The sequence below is a fragment of the Oncorhynchus keta genome, chromosome 36 (genome assembly GCF_023373465.1).
Source record: "Oncorhynchus keta strain PuntledgeMale-10-30-2019 chromosome 36, Oket_V2, whole genome shotgun sequence".
Taxonomy (NCBI): domain Eukaryota; kingdom Metazoa; phylum Chordata; class Actinopteri; order Salmoniformes; family Salmonidae; genus Oncorhynchus; species Oncorhynchus keta.
The window spans coordinates 575100-590600 of NC_068456.1; the positions used below are offsets into that span (position 1 = coordinate 575100).

The window sequence follows — 15501 nt, forward strand, 5'->3', positions numbered from 1 at the left end:
GAGCGGTAGCCAATGAATAGCATTCTCAAATAGGTGTTATTTTGTCCAGGTGGGAAAGGGCAGTGTGGAGTGCAATAGAGATTGCATCATCTGTGGATCTGTTAGGATGGTATGCAAATTGAAGTGGGTCTAGAGTTTCTAGGATAATGGTGTTGAAGCGAGCCATGACTAGCCTTTCGTAGCACTTCATGGCTACAGAAGTGAGTGCTTCGGGTCGGTAGTTATTTAGGCAGGTTGCCTTAGTTGTTCTTGGGCACAGGCACTATGGTGGTCTGCTTAAAATATGTTGGTATTACAGACTCGGAGGGAGCGGTTGAAAATGTCAGTGAAGCACATGCTCGTAGTTCACATCCTGGTAATCTTACCTGTTTAAAGGTCTTACTCACATCGGCTGCGGGGAGCGTGATCACACAGTCTTCGGAACAGCTGGTGCTCTCATGCATGTTTCAGTGTTATTTTCCTCGAAGCGAGCATAGAAGTAGTTTAGCTCGTCTGGTAGGCTCGTGTCAATGGGCAACTCTCGGCTTTGCTTCCCTTTGTAGTCTGTAATGGTTTGCAAGCCCTGCCACGTCTAACGAGCATCAGAGCCGGTGTAGTACGATTCGATCTTAGTCTTGTATTGACGCTTTGCCTGTTTGATTGTTCGTCGGAGGGCATCGCGGGATTTCTTATAAGCTTCGGAGTTAGAGTCCCGCTCCTTGAAAGCGGAAGCTCTAGCCTTTAGATCAGTGCAGATTATTCCTGTGTAACCGATGTGAAATGGCTAGCTACTTAGTGGGGTGCACGCTAATACCGTTTCAATCGGTGACGTCACTCGCTCTGAGACCCTGAAGTAGTTGTTCCCCTTGCTCTGCAAGGGCTGCGTCTTTTGTGGAGCGATGGGTAACGATGCTTCGAGGGTAGCTGTTGTCTATGTGTGCAGAGAGTCCCTGGTTTAGACCCAGGTAGGGATGAGGAGAGGGATGGAAGCTAAACTGTTACATTGGTACCGTGACCCGGATCACTGGTTGCTGCGGAAAAGGAGTAGATCAAAAGGAGGGTGAGTTTAACCAATGTGAAATGGCTGGCTATTTAGCAGGGTGCGCGCTAATAGCGTTTCAATCGGTGACGTCACTCACTCTGAGACCTTGAAGTAGTTGTTCCCCTTGCTCTGCAAGGGCCGTGGCTTTTGTGGAGCGATGGGTAGCGATGCTTTGAGGGTGGCTGTTGTCTATGTGTGCAGAGGGTCCCTGGTTCAAGCCCAGGTAGGGGCGAGGAGAGGGACAGAAGCTATACTGTTACACCTGTAATCCATGGCTTCTGTTTGGGGTATGTACAGTAAGTACGATCACTGTGGGGGCGACGTCATCAATGCACTTATTGATGAAGCCAATGACTGATGTGGTGTATTCCTCAATGCCACCAGAGGAATCCTGGAACATTTTCCAGTCTGTGCTAGCAAAACAGTCCTGTAGCTTAGTATTTGCTTCATCAGACCTTTTTTTTATTCATCGAGTCACTGGTGCTTCTTGCTTTAATTTTTGCTTGTAAGTAGGAATTAGGAGGATAGAATTATGGTCAGATTTGCCAAATGGAGGGTGAGGGAGAGCTTTGTATGCGTCTCTGTGTGTGGAGTAAATGTGGTCCAGAGTTTTTTTCCCTCTGGTTGCACATTTATCATGCTGACAGAAATTTGGTAAGACAGATTTAAGTTTCCCTAAATTGAAGTCCCCGGCTACTAAGAGCGACGCCTCTGGGTGAGCGTTTTCCTGTTTGCTTATGGCGGAATACAGCTCATTCAGTGCGGTCTTAGTGCCAGCATCAGTCTGTGGTGGTTTATAGACAGTTATGAAAATTAGTGATGAAAACTCTCTAGGTAGGTAGTGTGGTCTACAGCTTATCGTGAGATATTCTACCTTAGGCGAGCAAAACCTTGAGACTTCCTTAGATATCATGCACCAGCTGTTATTTACATAAATACATAGTCCGCCGCCCCTTGTCTTACCAGACGCCTCTGTTCTGTCCTGTCGCTACAGCGTATAGTCATCCAACTGTACATTGATGATGTTGTCGTTCAGCCACGACTCCGTGAAGCATAAGATATTGCAGTTTTGAATGTCCCGTTGGTAGTTTAATCTTCCGCATAGGTTGACAATTTTATTTTCCAAAGATTGCACGTTTACTAGCAGAATGGAAGGAAGTGAGGGTTTATTCGATTGCCCACAAATTCTTAGAAGGCAGCCCGCCTTTTTCACTGTATTATCTTAACGCAAATAACGGGCCTGTTCCCGGGAGAGCAGTATATCATTCACGTCGGGCTCATCAGACTCGTTAAAGGAAAAAAAGGATTCTGCTAGTCCATGGTGAGTAATCGCAGTTCTGATGCCCAGAAGTGATTTTAGGTCATAAGAGACGGTAGCAGCAACTCTTGCCTGCAACCCCTCAACACTGGAGCTCCCCAGGGGTGCGTGCTCAGTCCCCTCCTGTACTCCTGCAGACGACACAACATTGGTAGGCCTGATCACCGACACCGACGAGACAGCCTATTGGGAGGAGGTCAGAGACCTGGCCGGGTGGTTTCAGAATGACAACCTATCCCTCAACGTAACCAAGACTAAGGAGATGATTGTGGACTACAGGAAAAGGGGGACCGAGCACGCCCCCATTCTCATCGACGGGGTTGTAGTGGAGCAGGTTGAAAGATTCAAGTTCCTTGGTGTCCACATCAACAACAAACTAGGATGGTCCAAACACACCGAGACAGTCGTGAAGAGGGCACGACAAAACCTATTCCCCCCCAGGAAACGTAAAACGATTTGGCATGGGTCCTGAGATCCTCAAAAGGTTCTACAGGTGCAACATTGAGAGTATCCTGACTGGTTGCATCACTGCCTAGTACGGCAATTACTCGGCCTCCGACCTCAAGGCACTACAGAGGGTAGTGCGTACGGCCCAGTATATCACTGGGGCTAAGCTGCCTTCCATCCAGGACCTCTACACCAGGTGGTGTCAGAGGAAGGCCCTAAAAATTGTCAGACACCCCAGTCATAGACTGTTCTCTCTACTACCGCATGGCAAGATGCACCGGAGTGCCAAGTCTAAGACTAAAAGGCTTCTCAAAAGTTTTTACCCCCAAGCCATAAAACTCCTGAACAGGTAATCAAATGGCTACCTCGACTAATTGCATTGTGTGCCTCCCCCACCTCTCTTTTTACACTGCTGCTACTCTCTGTTTATCATATATGCATAGTCACTTTAACTATACATTCATGTACATACTACCTCAATTGGGCCGACCAACCAGTGCTCCCGCACATTGGCTAAGCGGGCTATCTGCATTGTGTCCCACCCGCCAACCCCCTCTTTTACGCTACTGCTACTCTCTGTTCATCATGTATGCATAGTCACTTGAACCATATCTACATGTACATACTCCCTCAATCAGCCTGACTAACCGGTGTCTGTATGTCGCCTCACTACTGTATATAACCTGTCTTTTTACTGTTGTTTTATTTCTTTACCTACCTATTGTTCACCTAATACCTTTTTTGCACTATTGGTTAGAGCCTGCAAGTAAGCATTTCACTGTAAGGTCTACCTACACCTGTTGTATTCGGCGCACGTTACAAATAACCGTTGATTGATTTGATTTGATTTGAAAGGAAAGACAGTAGCAGGTGACCCAACTGTGGTTTGTGACTATTATGATTTCCCATTGTAGCCAATTAAATTGCAGTAAATCTGTTACAGATTTTTTTGGTAAAGGGATTACCAGTTTTAATCACTTAATAATTCATAAACACAATTTCTATAACTAATTGGTATGTCTACCATTACTTGTTACTTCTGTGAACTTGTATTATCCTTCCTCCTCATCAGGGAGAGACATTAGAGGAATTACAAGGTAGAAGGCAATAGTTCTTCAATTTACAGAAGGTAAATCATTTCTCCAAAACTAAATATCAGTGTGGATATTAGTTGGCAGGGGTCTTTTTATCAACATTATTGTGTTTTGATGTATTTTTTACACCTTATACAACTTTTTCTGGTAGATGTTTTCGAAGACCCCTTTTCCATTTGTTTATACAGAAATCAAATCCTTTACTTATACCACATTTCTTAGTTGAAAAATGGTTTCAACATTTATCTATGCTTTAATTTCCCCAAAATATAGACTCTTAGCTCTCATTTGACACTCAATTTAATATACTCCTATGAACTTTTTATGTTGGTGCTCATGGGTGCTTTTCAATGTAAATGCCCTATTGCTATTATGCACTGTGCATTCGGAAAGTATTCAGACCACTTGACTTTTTCCACATTTTGTTACATTAGTCTTATTCTAAAATGGATTAAATTGTATTTTTTCCTCATCAATCTACACACAACACCCGATAATGACAAAGCAAAAACAGCTCCTTAGAAATATATGCAAATCCATTAAAACAAATCTACAGAAATATGACATTTACATAAGTATTCAGACCCTTTCCTTTTTTTCTCGACACAATCCTGTTTCTGAGCTCTCCGGACACATCCTTCTACCTCATGGCTTGGTTTTTGCTCTAGCATGCACTGTCAACTGTGAGACCTTATATAGACAGGTGTGTGCCTTTCCAAATCATGTCCAATAAATTGAATTTACCACAGGTGGACTCCAATCAAATTGTAGAAACATCAAGGATGATCAATGGAAACAGGATGCACCTGAGCTAAATTTTAAGTCTCAAAGCAATGGGTCTGAATACTTATGTAAATATATATATATTTTTTTAATATTTAAAAAACCTGTTTTCGCTTTGTCATGATGGGGTATTGTGTGTAGATTGATTTAAAAATGTATATCATTATTTAACTAGGCAAGTCAGTTAAGAACAAATTCTTATTTACAATGACAGCCTAACCTGGACAACGCTGGGCCAATTGTGCACGCCCTATGGGACTCCCAATCAAGGCCAGATGTGATACAGCCTGGGTTTGAACCAGGGACTGTAGCGACGCCTCTTGTACTGAGATGCAGTGCCTTAGACCGCTGCCCCACTCGGGAGCCCTGAGTGAGGAAATATTTGTGTTTAATAAATGTTATAATAAGGCTGTAACATAACATAATGTGGAAAAAAGTCAACGGGTCTGAATACTTTCCAAATGCAATGTATATGATTCGTGCGCATCGGATGTTTTGTCCGCACGGGGGCGTAGTTATTGCGAGTTGAGCCTAGCCAACGAAGGGCGGAGGACCCCTGTATGGGACCAAGTTTGTAGTGAGCTCCGTAAATTGAGCACTCTCTCCTCGGGCGCACGGAGCAAGAAAGGCTCGTCGTTTCTTTCGAGGCAAAAGCATAGAAAGAGAGGGGGCCACTGAGATTTGATTGGCCCAGGAAGGCAGAGCCAAAAACACTGTGGCCAGGAAACGGCTCGAATTTCGGGGGACGTAAGGAGGAGAAAAAAATCTAGTAAACCTGACAAAGCGTCTGAGAACAGTACTAGGATTGTCTGGGAAGAAGACGCTCTGCCGCGAGGGATCGTATATTGATGGATTCTATGTTTTTGGAGAGTTTATGTTCTTTTTTGACCCATTAGTTCATCATAAATTGCAGACCTTTCGTTTGGATGAAGAGTGCGCTCGCTCTGGTACACTGACATTTGAGTTGACTAGCAACTTGGTGAAGAAGTTTCAGGGACGTAGCTATGTTTTTCTAGTTATTTTTCAAGGATATGGATTTAAATTCGGATTTTTTAAAGTGCCATGGAAATGACTTCGTGATTTAATAATACATTTTCAGTGATTTTCTTTTGTTGCTCGTCCAATTTGGGGAAAGTAAAAAAATCGCTGCTTGGCATTTTTGGTGCAGTGGGGTGAATTTGCTCCATCGGGACGAGGCTACACATTCCTCTCGATTCGGCACAGGCACTCGCCTCCTGCCTTGTCCATGCATGCGAATCGGAGTTCTTCCAGACTTTAGGTAGTTATTCGTTGTAAGTATTTTGGCCGTATTTTGGCAAATTTTGGGCATAGATCTCAAATGGTTATTGTTCTATTCGTCCTCGGACCAACGAGAATATAATTGAATAGAATCAATTCCTGATGTGGGCTTTACACATCTGAAATATAATAGCCTGGTCAAGCACATAGGGGTAGTATTCCACGGCAGTGAAGTTTGTAAAACCTTTTGTTTTTAGCCATATTTGTTATTCTAAGGAGTTTTGAAAGGACTCATCTTATCCATAGGCTAATTCAAATACTACGTTGATCTGACAGTCAAATTATAATAAATTGCCATATAATGTAGCCTACCCCCCTTTTATACTACGAAGCAAGAGCTCTTGTTTTCTTATTTGGGGGAAATACTGTTTTTCATTCAACAACAACAGCCTATAAGGCGATGTTTACTATGTTTTCCCCTCAATTAGGAAAACATATCTAAGCAGTGGATGCAGCACCCATGCATGTTCATTAACAACACTGTTCTGGTTATTTATTACTTTGCTTAATTTTCTACATCGCATTAATGGTGCCAACTACCCCATGACCGCACTTTGTGTTTTTACTGCATGGACTCACTGAGCACGGAGTCCAAAAGCCAACTGATTTGAATATCAATAGGATTAAAATCAGCGCTAAGAAATTTCATTCGGAAGATTTGGTTTAAATGGGGACCAGGGAAACCTGTGGACATGCATATGCGGAAAAGCCCTGGTGTCTGAACTTATTGGATGTCATGTTGTTGACAGCAGCAACTCATAAATGGGCTTTCAAAGCTGTAGGCTATACACGTGGTCGTTAGATTTACCACAGCAAAATCCCCAAAAGATGGCTAGACTTAGGCGAATTGTCGAGCCTAAAGAATTGTCCATGGATTGTCGGTTACCTTGCAGTGCCGGTCTGAAGTGTCCATTTTGCTTAGCAAAAGTGTTCCCTGCGGGAACAGACTATACGAGAATATAATTGAATGGAATTTGCGCATCTGAAATAGAATAGCTAATTTTTAATGCTGGTAAGACTTGTTGCTTTAGCCATATTTGTTATTCTAAGGAGTTTTGAAAGGACTCATCTTATCCATAGGCTAATTAAAATGCTACGTTGATCTGACAGTCAAATTATAATAAATTGCCATATAATGTAGCCTACCCCCCTGTTATACTACGAAGCAAGAGCTCTTGTTTTCTTATTTGGGGGAAATACTGTTTTTCATTAAACAATAACAGCCTATAAGGCGATGTTTACTATGTTTTCCCCTCAATTAGGAAAACATATCTAAGCAGTGGATGCAGCACCCATGCATGTTCATTAACAACACTGTTCTGGCTATTTATTACGTTGCTTAATTGTCTACGTCACATTGATAGACGAATTTTGTTTAAAAAAATAATAAACCATAGTCCAAAAACCAAGGTAGTCTGCCCACTCTAGTTACGTTGTACGTGCGGGATGCATCCAGGCAGCATCCCATGATGTAGTGCGCGCGGTGGACATAAACGTTTGCTTGCAATCCGCGCGTGCTCTCCCCTCTCCAGTCAATATATATGAACCAGAATCCCTCAACACATTTCAAAGTTGCTGTTTACGCCTACATGTCAAATGACATGCATCTTCCTGGGTAAACCAATCAATACATCGCAGCTGGAGCAGAAGGCGCTTGAGGAAGCGTGACTATGGGCTCTTTGCAGCCGCTCCAAACCCCCATAGATTTCTAAAACGGATTGCACCGCAGATGTTTGGCAATGGCCAAATAGATTGATGTGTCCTAGTGTATTCCATTTAAATTACAAGTCGCATAATCCTAGGGCTACAATGAATTAAGTGAATTTATTTTACGACATAAAAGTATGCATATTCACTAATACTAATACTAACCTCAAATGGAAAGCAACAGGTTTGGAGCATCTAGGATAAAACTCAATATAGGCTGTACAGTATTGGATGATTTACATATTAATTGTAAACTACTCTCTGATCAGAAGAGGGTGATGTTTGATGGAATTTGATATTCCACAATTTCAGTAATAATAACAATAGGCTAATGAAACGGTATAATACAATAGATACTATAGATAGCCTTGTAATAAAGTTATGTTTTTCACAACTAACAATGCCTATTCTATGCAGTTTCAATTTTCTATTATAAAGGTTATTTTAGCCTAGAAATACAAGCGTCAAGTCCACTTAAATGAAATGCCACGTGCTCAGACGGTAGTATTGTAATAGAGAACAGGAGGATTTGTGACAATGGGTCTGGTGTAAAGGTAGCTGTAGTGTGGCTGTGTGCTGAGCTGAGGTGCATCAGAGTTTCGGTATGTCTGTGGCAAGGCTTGTTTGACAGCATTTTGTGACACTCTCTCGTTCTTACTCTCTACTCTTTCTATTGGTGTTATTGTAACTGAAATAAATGTAAAAAGTCAGTAAACAAATTAGAATAGGTGAGAATATGACTATCGTATTTTTCTCTTTTGGTTTTCTCCCTATTTCTCCCTCTCTCATCCTTTCTCCCCACATTATTTAAAATGTTCATCCCTACCTACCTTTTTCTCTCCATCTTCACCTATTTACCACCATTTTTCCAACTTTATTGCTCCTCCCAACAGCCTTTCCTGAGCCCAGGTGATTGGGGGAATTCACAGTGAGTGACAGGCCGGGCAGCCTGCAGTTGATGGTTGGGTGGAGCCCCTCAGATGGGATCAGTGTCCAGGGGGAGGCAGAGCCTGAGGAGGGGGGGATGGGGGACGGACTCACCCTCCACTAACGGGATGGCCTCGTGGGCCTGGCTGCTCGCCACCATCCTGCTGTCCCTAGCAACGGCTACTTTGGCAAGGCCGCCGTACACTGCCGCCGAGGAAGAGGAGGCTACGCTAGAACCTGAAGGTAAGATACTGGCTCCTCATTGACGGTATTATATACATTGTTGCCCCTAGATACTTATCTAAGGTCAGTTTAAAGGTTTCCCCCTTCAGTGGTTAATTTTAGGATTTGGGAAATATAAGCTGATCCTAGGTCTGTGCCTAAGGGCAATAGGCACCTGTGCCTAAGGGCAATGGTGGGATAGAGAGAAGGAGGTGATGTTGTTGTAAGACTCAACTTGGCTCCTTAGTTATTGTCTTGCACCCCTCATTGTACACTGTAAGGGTGGTTATTGTGGTTTGAGTTGTGGAGGAGGAGGGCTGGCACTTTTGAGTTGTACTCATATTTCTTTTCCCTAAAATATGCCCTCACCCTCATATTAACAAATCTCCACAGCATTATGGATTCATTAGAAATAAAACATGTGGAATTGAGAAATTGGGGCACGTAAAAAGGAAAACTATAAAATGTGGAAACTAACTAACCTTGGCATGTATGATGTTTGCCACACCATCAGCTACTTACTACCATGGCACATAGCTTTGGTTCTTACTTCTTTCCCATAGTCACTTTTTCTTTGCCTGTTGTTGTGAATTTTCAGTCTCAGGACACTATTTGTGTCATCTAAAGTTAAAAACCGTCAAGAAAAGCTTATCAGGCGGTGGTGCTTTAAATTGCCATGGACAAAGCCTAGCATGTGTGAAATACTGGTCCGGGACCCGGAATGAGAGGTTGAGTGGGAAGGTGAGTGGGACAGTGTTTTCACTTTCACCTCTCGGGGTGCCCCGCTGCCCCAGAGAGAGAGAGAGAGAAGGAAAGAGAGAGCTCTTTTCATCCTCTACTCGCACTGCAGTAGGCTGATTCCCACCATACACAATACTTTTCAAGGTGTTGCTGAGTGAATCAAATGTTTTTTGCTCCTTTTCTACTGCGTTTTTTGCTCTTTTTTTCTTCTCTGTCAGTCTCTCTCTCTGCTTCTTCTGAGGGGAGGAGTGAGGACCACACACTTCAGCCTGTTAGTCTATGTGTAGCCTATTTTCCACCAAGCAGCCTTTTGTTTGCTTTTGGTTAACAGTGTGAATGCGAAATGATATACTTTCCTTAACTTTACACCGTTTTTTTGGTTCCTTAGACCAGGGTATGTGGTTTGTCTTTTAAAAACAACCCCGTGCCTAAAGTCGCTCCAGCTTGTCTCCAGCTAAATTACCTTCCATGGCCATTTTTTTGAACATCTTTTTGGGCTGCTGAACCCTGAGATGGTCGCGTTTTATTTTAGAAACGGTCACTTCTTGAAATACATTTTGAAAGATGGTTTGTAATACAGGCAGTGTTTGTGGGTACTATGTATTTTGCCGCTAGCCTCCAAGGAGCCTGGAGATTCAGAGAAGTAGGCATACCCTAATTAGAGCTGTTGTGTTGGCTAGTCAGGCAGTAAGTTTTGATAAGTTGGGCCAACACGGCATGACTTTTGAATCCCCCTTCACAGTTTACACACACACTCAGCCCCTGCTCTCTTGCCCTTTGGCCTAGTGGTCGGGAGTTGCCCACACTTGCCCAGGCAAGGGTTACCTCACTACCTCAGGTTTTCACTCTTGTTTTTGTTGTTACCAGAAAGAGAGTCCTCTTAGCTCCAATCAGCTCCATTTGAAAAACAGATTTATTGGACATGCCTTTGTTGTAAGAGCCTGGAATTTTCCCCTTGTAATCCAATATTTGCAAATAGCGAAATGTTTTAAGAGGATTTGTGCATAGTTGACTTTTCCTGACTTTTCCTTCAAATAGGGGAGATTACGGAGAAGGAGGAAAAGTTGGGATGTCATGTGACGGGGATTAAGTGGGCTGAACCTGGGGCTCACATGATGACGGATCAACAGGGCAGGTTTCTGAGGCTTATTTAGAAAGCCCCGTTATCTGATTTCAGATCAGTTTTTGTTAGCTGACCCTGGTCAAGCGCATAGGGGTAGTATTCCACGGCAGTGAAGATTGTGTGTGTTTTGTGTGTGAACCAGCGTTTTCATTGGATTTATTTGGTTATTTAAAAACACAATCCATACCAGCCACACACAAGTGGATACAATGCATTTTAAACCACCAAAGATGCACCAAACAGTTTTACAATTTATTTCCATTTGGCTCATATGAGAATTAATCTTTCATCTCTCTCACTCTGATTGGTTGTGGTTGTGGTGTCCCATCTGTACTGACAGAAACAGAGGGACGTGAAAAGAGACAGACCAGACTGTCTTTCCCTCTCTTAATTACCCCCCAGAGGTTGTCTTGACAGTAATGGCCTTTGGCCCCACCCCCTCTGAACACTAGAGCGCCCTGGGCCACAAGTGCCACAAGTGCATGCACCACTGTCTCTATATACCTCTCTGGAAAGGGAGGGATATTGTCATAGAGTGCATATCAGTGTTACTGCTTGCTTTGCACAAAGAAGGAACCCATGATTGCTCTGTTGCTAGTCTTTTTTCCGACCCACTGAAGAAGGTTGTTAAACTGAAATGTATGTGCACGCCATCCCTTGACTTAGTTTCACTTAAGCATGGGCTGTTGATGCATTTTCTCAATCTCACTCTTTATGCAACATCTTTTTGCGTGCAGACCCATAAACTGAAGAAGTAGAGCGAGCATGGTTGTGAAAAGGCTATACAGTACTGGTATTGTGGTTGTCGTCAGTCACCCCGAACGTTCTGTATTTATGGAACTGTTTGCCTCGTCCAGAAGCTAGGCTGGATTTGCACCGTGAAATGAACTGGGAAAGTGGAGCGGAGTAACAATGATATGGAAACGGGTTACAAACGCTGGTATGTGTCCCTTGGCTCTGGGTGCCTGTTTAGATACTTGTGTTGAATGAACGAATGTGGCACTGTGTCTGTGTAGTCTGTACGTTGACACTTGCGTGCCGATGGAACTGACAAAGTACAGGTGTTCCAGAAGGTAAACCTAGCTATCTTCACCATAAAAATACAATCTATTCATTCCATTTCTATGGTCCTCCCTCTTACTATACTTGTGGTAGTAGTTAAGTGGACTGAATGATAGTCAGGCTAAATCAATGCAAATATGCATGGGCGTGAACAACCCATTGTCATGGAAAACACGTAAATTGTCATTCGTTTTGATCGATTGCTACTCATGTGAGCAAAACAACTTGTCAGCTAGTGATATACTGTAGGACTCCTACCTGCAAGGCTAGTATAGCTGGGAGGAACATGCTGAAACGTACTGTGCTACACTTCTGTCCCTCATCTTGTGTGGAGCAGGAAGAGGCTGCTACTGACATTAAAACACAATTTAGTAGGGCTGGGACGATACCAGTATCGCGACACCCGTTAGTATCATGGCCAAGAAACAAAACACGAAGCAGATTTAGCTTCCTAATGTTAGAAACAAACATTATGTTGTCATCCAGAATCACATTGATCTATTTTCCAAGTTATAGCACACACTATTTTATATACAGCAGGTTTTTAAAGGACCAAAGAGTTTGGTCTGCTTCGTGTTTTCATTTTTGCCATGGGAAACATATTGCGATGCTGGTATTGTTTGTCTCAGCCCTACAATCTAGTAATTATATTTATTGTCTTTATTTCTTTAATTATGTTACTTTAAAATCTCTGTTCGGGTTTTCATAACATGATACATGCATAGTTATAGCCAGTTCAATTTTAATAAGAAGAACCCAATTTTATTGCATGTTCATTTTCATGAAAGTGGGTGGTGGAGAAAAGATTGTGGCCATATGACTTACCTCAAACACAGTGATATCTAAACAACAGTAGGATCCAGGTTGTAAAAGTGTAAAAGTGTCAGCCTGTGTGCCTGCACCTGGCCTATTAATGATGTGTGTGTGCGTGAGCATGCTTACTGTGTGTGTGTTTGGTGTGTGTGTACTTGTGTGGGTGAGCATGCTTATTGTGTGTGTGTATGCCCCAGTGGCAGTGGAGCTGAACTCTCTAACTAAACAAACTATCCTGAGTCCTGCTGTCAATGTGGCCAGGCAGTTACCCTGATAGCCTCTTCTATACAATGGACTTTTTTTATAGGCCCCTACTTGCCTGCCGTTAGGCCTAGTTAGTGTGGAGGTGTATCGGTGTTATATGGACTGTTGTTTGCCTTGGCCGATGCAGCAGAAAACGCCTTGTTGTCACTCCACCACTACCTCACACCTGTCTGATAAGAGGGTGGTAGAACTGAGAGTGCCTGTTCCAGACTCTGACCAAGGGATACTACAAGTTGACCACAACACAGTCTGCCTTCCTTGTGTGTTTGCCATGGGCAATGATCAGCTCAAAACATATCTGGGCCCAGTCTAGGCATGACTGGGGTAGGAATGAACTCCAGAGCAGGGTGGGTTGATAGTGACTGGAAATTGCAACCTGAGCCCCCATGAAAGAGCGGGGGCAGGGTTCGATACGGTGACCAAAACAGTCGCATTTGCGAGGATTTGACTTGGCAGTGCGACACACATTTTGAATTGGTCGCAAGGGTGGGTACCAGTGCATTTCTTTTACCTGGTCACGTTAGTTTTTGCTTCGCAATTTGTAAACATGTTTTCATTATGATTTATTCACAAGTACTGTGCAAATGACCAAAAATAAACCAACTTCCTGAACAGGCAACAACGGCGCGGGAATGCCCGTCTGTGTGTCAGGGCTCAATTTAGAGGGGGGGTTTTGGGAAACCCCCGGGCCAGTCGTTCATCCCCGTCTGTAGGGAATATTTCAATAATGCAATTTTTAATCTAGGCTATGTCATTTATTTAAAAAAACAGATGGATTCCTGAAGCTGGTCGTTTGCTGTTTCGATTATTTATCACCTGCTCGCTACACACATATAGCCTATAGATAATCTGTTGGGCAGAGAGAGCACACAGCTCTCAAACAGCTAGTTTTTGCTTGCACTGATGACCGACAGCGGTAGCAGTTCCAAGTTATGAATCCTACCTGTAAATGCTAAGGCAAGAATGGGTACGCAAACCAGGTATTTAAAAAATTCAAAGTCTTGGTTGAATATTTGCGATGCACAACTCCGTCATCATGGAATAGCCTACCTTGAAAATAATTTCCTCGGGACTCTTTGGTCCTTGAAAAGTCATTGAAGTTATGGTAGCCGATTTAGAAGTTCTGCAAGCATTTCGCTGCACCTACAATAATATCTGCAAATCTGTGTACGCAACCAATAAACTTTGAATTGATTTGCTCCAATATTATTATTCAACTTGTCACTTTCTAGTTGTAAAACAAGATACAGTAACCCCTCAATAACTCTTCAACATCTCAAATGGCGAGAATGACTAGCTACCACATGGACAGTCTTCATTAATGTGTTTGTGTCGGGAGCATGCTGTCTATTTAGTCAGGAACTGCTCACATTATTCGGACATATTTTAGAATGTATAATTCCATTGGGTAGGCCTATTGAAAAATGCATTATGGTAATGTATGGTAATGTGGTAGTGCATACTTTTTTGGCATACATTTTGGGAGTTAGTTTTTCTATAGGCTATTACAACAATTAAATATAAAATGTAGGTCCTTGAAAATTGCAATTTAATCTTTGAAAAATACTTGAAAGTCCTTGAATTTGACTTGCCAATGTCTCTATGAATCCTGCTATTGAAATTATACATCATTCGCTTTCCTGGCAAATTTACCTGAATGTCGTGACCTGCTGTGTGCGGTTCTATAGGGCATATATGTATACCACTTTGTGTAGCCGTTAGCGATGCTAATTATATATTTAATGTTTTTATTTATTTCACCTTTATTTAACCAGGTAGGCTAGTTGCACAGTATTGCACAGTATTGTCTCTTATCGATGGCAGTTATGATATCGTTTAGGACCTTGAGCGTGGCTTAGGTGCACCCATGATCAGCTCGGAAACCAGATTGCCTAGCGAGAAGGTACGGTGGGATTCAAAATGTTCGGTGATCTGTTTGTTAACTTGACTTTCGAAGACCTTAGAAAAGCAGGGTGGAAAGATATAGGTCTGTACCAGTTTGGGTCTAGAGTGTCTCCCCCTTTGAAGAGGGGGGTGCCTGCTGCAGATTTCCAATCTTTGGGGATCTCAGACGATACGAAATAGAGGTTGAACAGGCTAGTAATAGGGGTTGCAACATTTGCGGCGGATAATTTTAGAAAGAGAGGATCCAGAATGTCTAGCCCGGCTGATTTGTAGATGTCCAGATTTTGCAGCTCTTTCAGAACATCAGCTAGCTGGATTTTGGGTGAAGGAGAAATTGAAAGTCTTGGGCAAGTTGCTGTGGGGGGTGCCTGGCTGTTGTCCGGGGTAGGGGTAGCCAGGTGGAAAGCATGACCAGCCGTAGAAAAATGCTTATTGAAATTCTCAATTATCGTCGATTTATCGGTGGTGACAGTGTTTCCTAGCCTCAGTGCAGTGTGCAGCTGGGAGGAGGTGCTCTTATTCTCCATGGACTTTACAGAGTTTTTAAAGACGGTTGACATCTAGTGGAAGCCGTAGGAAGTGCCACTTTATCCATATCTCAATGTGTATTCGGTAGGCCAAGCTTTGAAAAACTACAAATCTCAGATGTCCCACTTTCTGGTTGGATTTTTCTCAGGTTTTCAACTGCCATATGAGTTTTAGAAATTTCAGAGTGTTTCAATCCAATACTAATACTCCAATACTATCCAATACTAATAATAATATGCATATATTA

At 42.8% G+C, this 15501-nt stretch overlaps 1 protein-coding gene across 7 annotated transcripts in view; it reads left to right on the forward strand.

Annotated features, from left to right (window-relative positions):
• Nucleotides 1-5257: 5257 nt before the first annotated feature.
• LOC118369377 (fibroblast growth factor receptor 2-like) overlaps nt 5258-15501 on the forward strand; it is a 114265-nt gene continuing 104021 nt past the window's right edge. For 6 of the 7 annotated variants that reach the window (XM_052498274.1, XM_052498275.1, XM_052498271.1 and 3 more), the window contains exons 1-2: nt 5258-5955; nt 8563-8839. In XM_052498274.1, coding sequence (XP_052354234.1) covers nt 8650-8839 — 190 coding nt within the window. In that variant the 5' untranslated portion in view covers nt 5258-5955; nt 8563-8649. The remainder of the gene's footprint in view (nt 5956-8562; nt 8840-15501) is intronic. The other variant, XM_052498272.1, reaches the window with a different exon arrangement.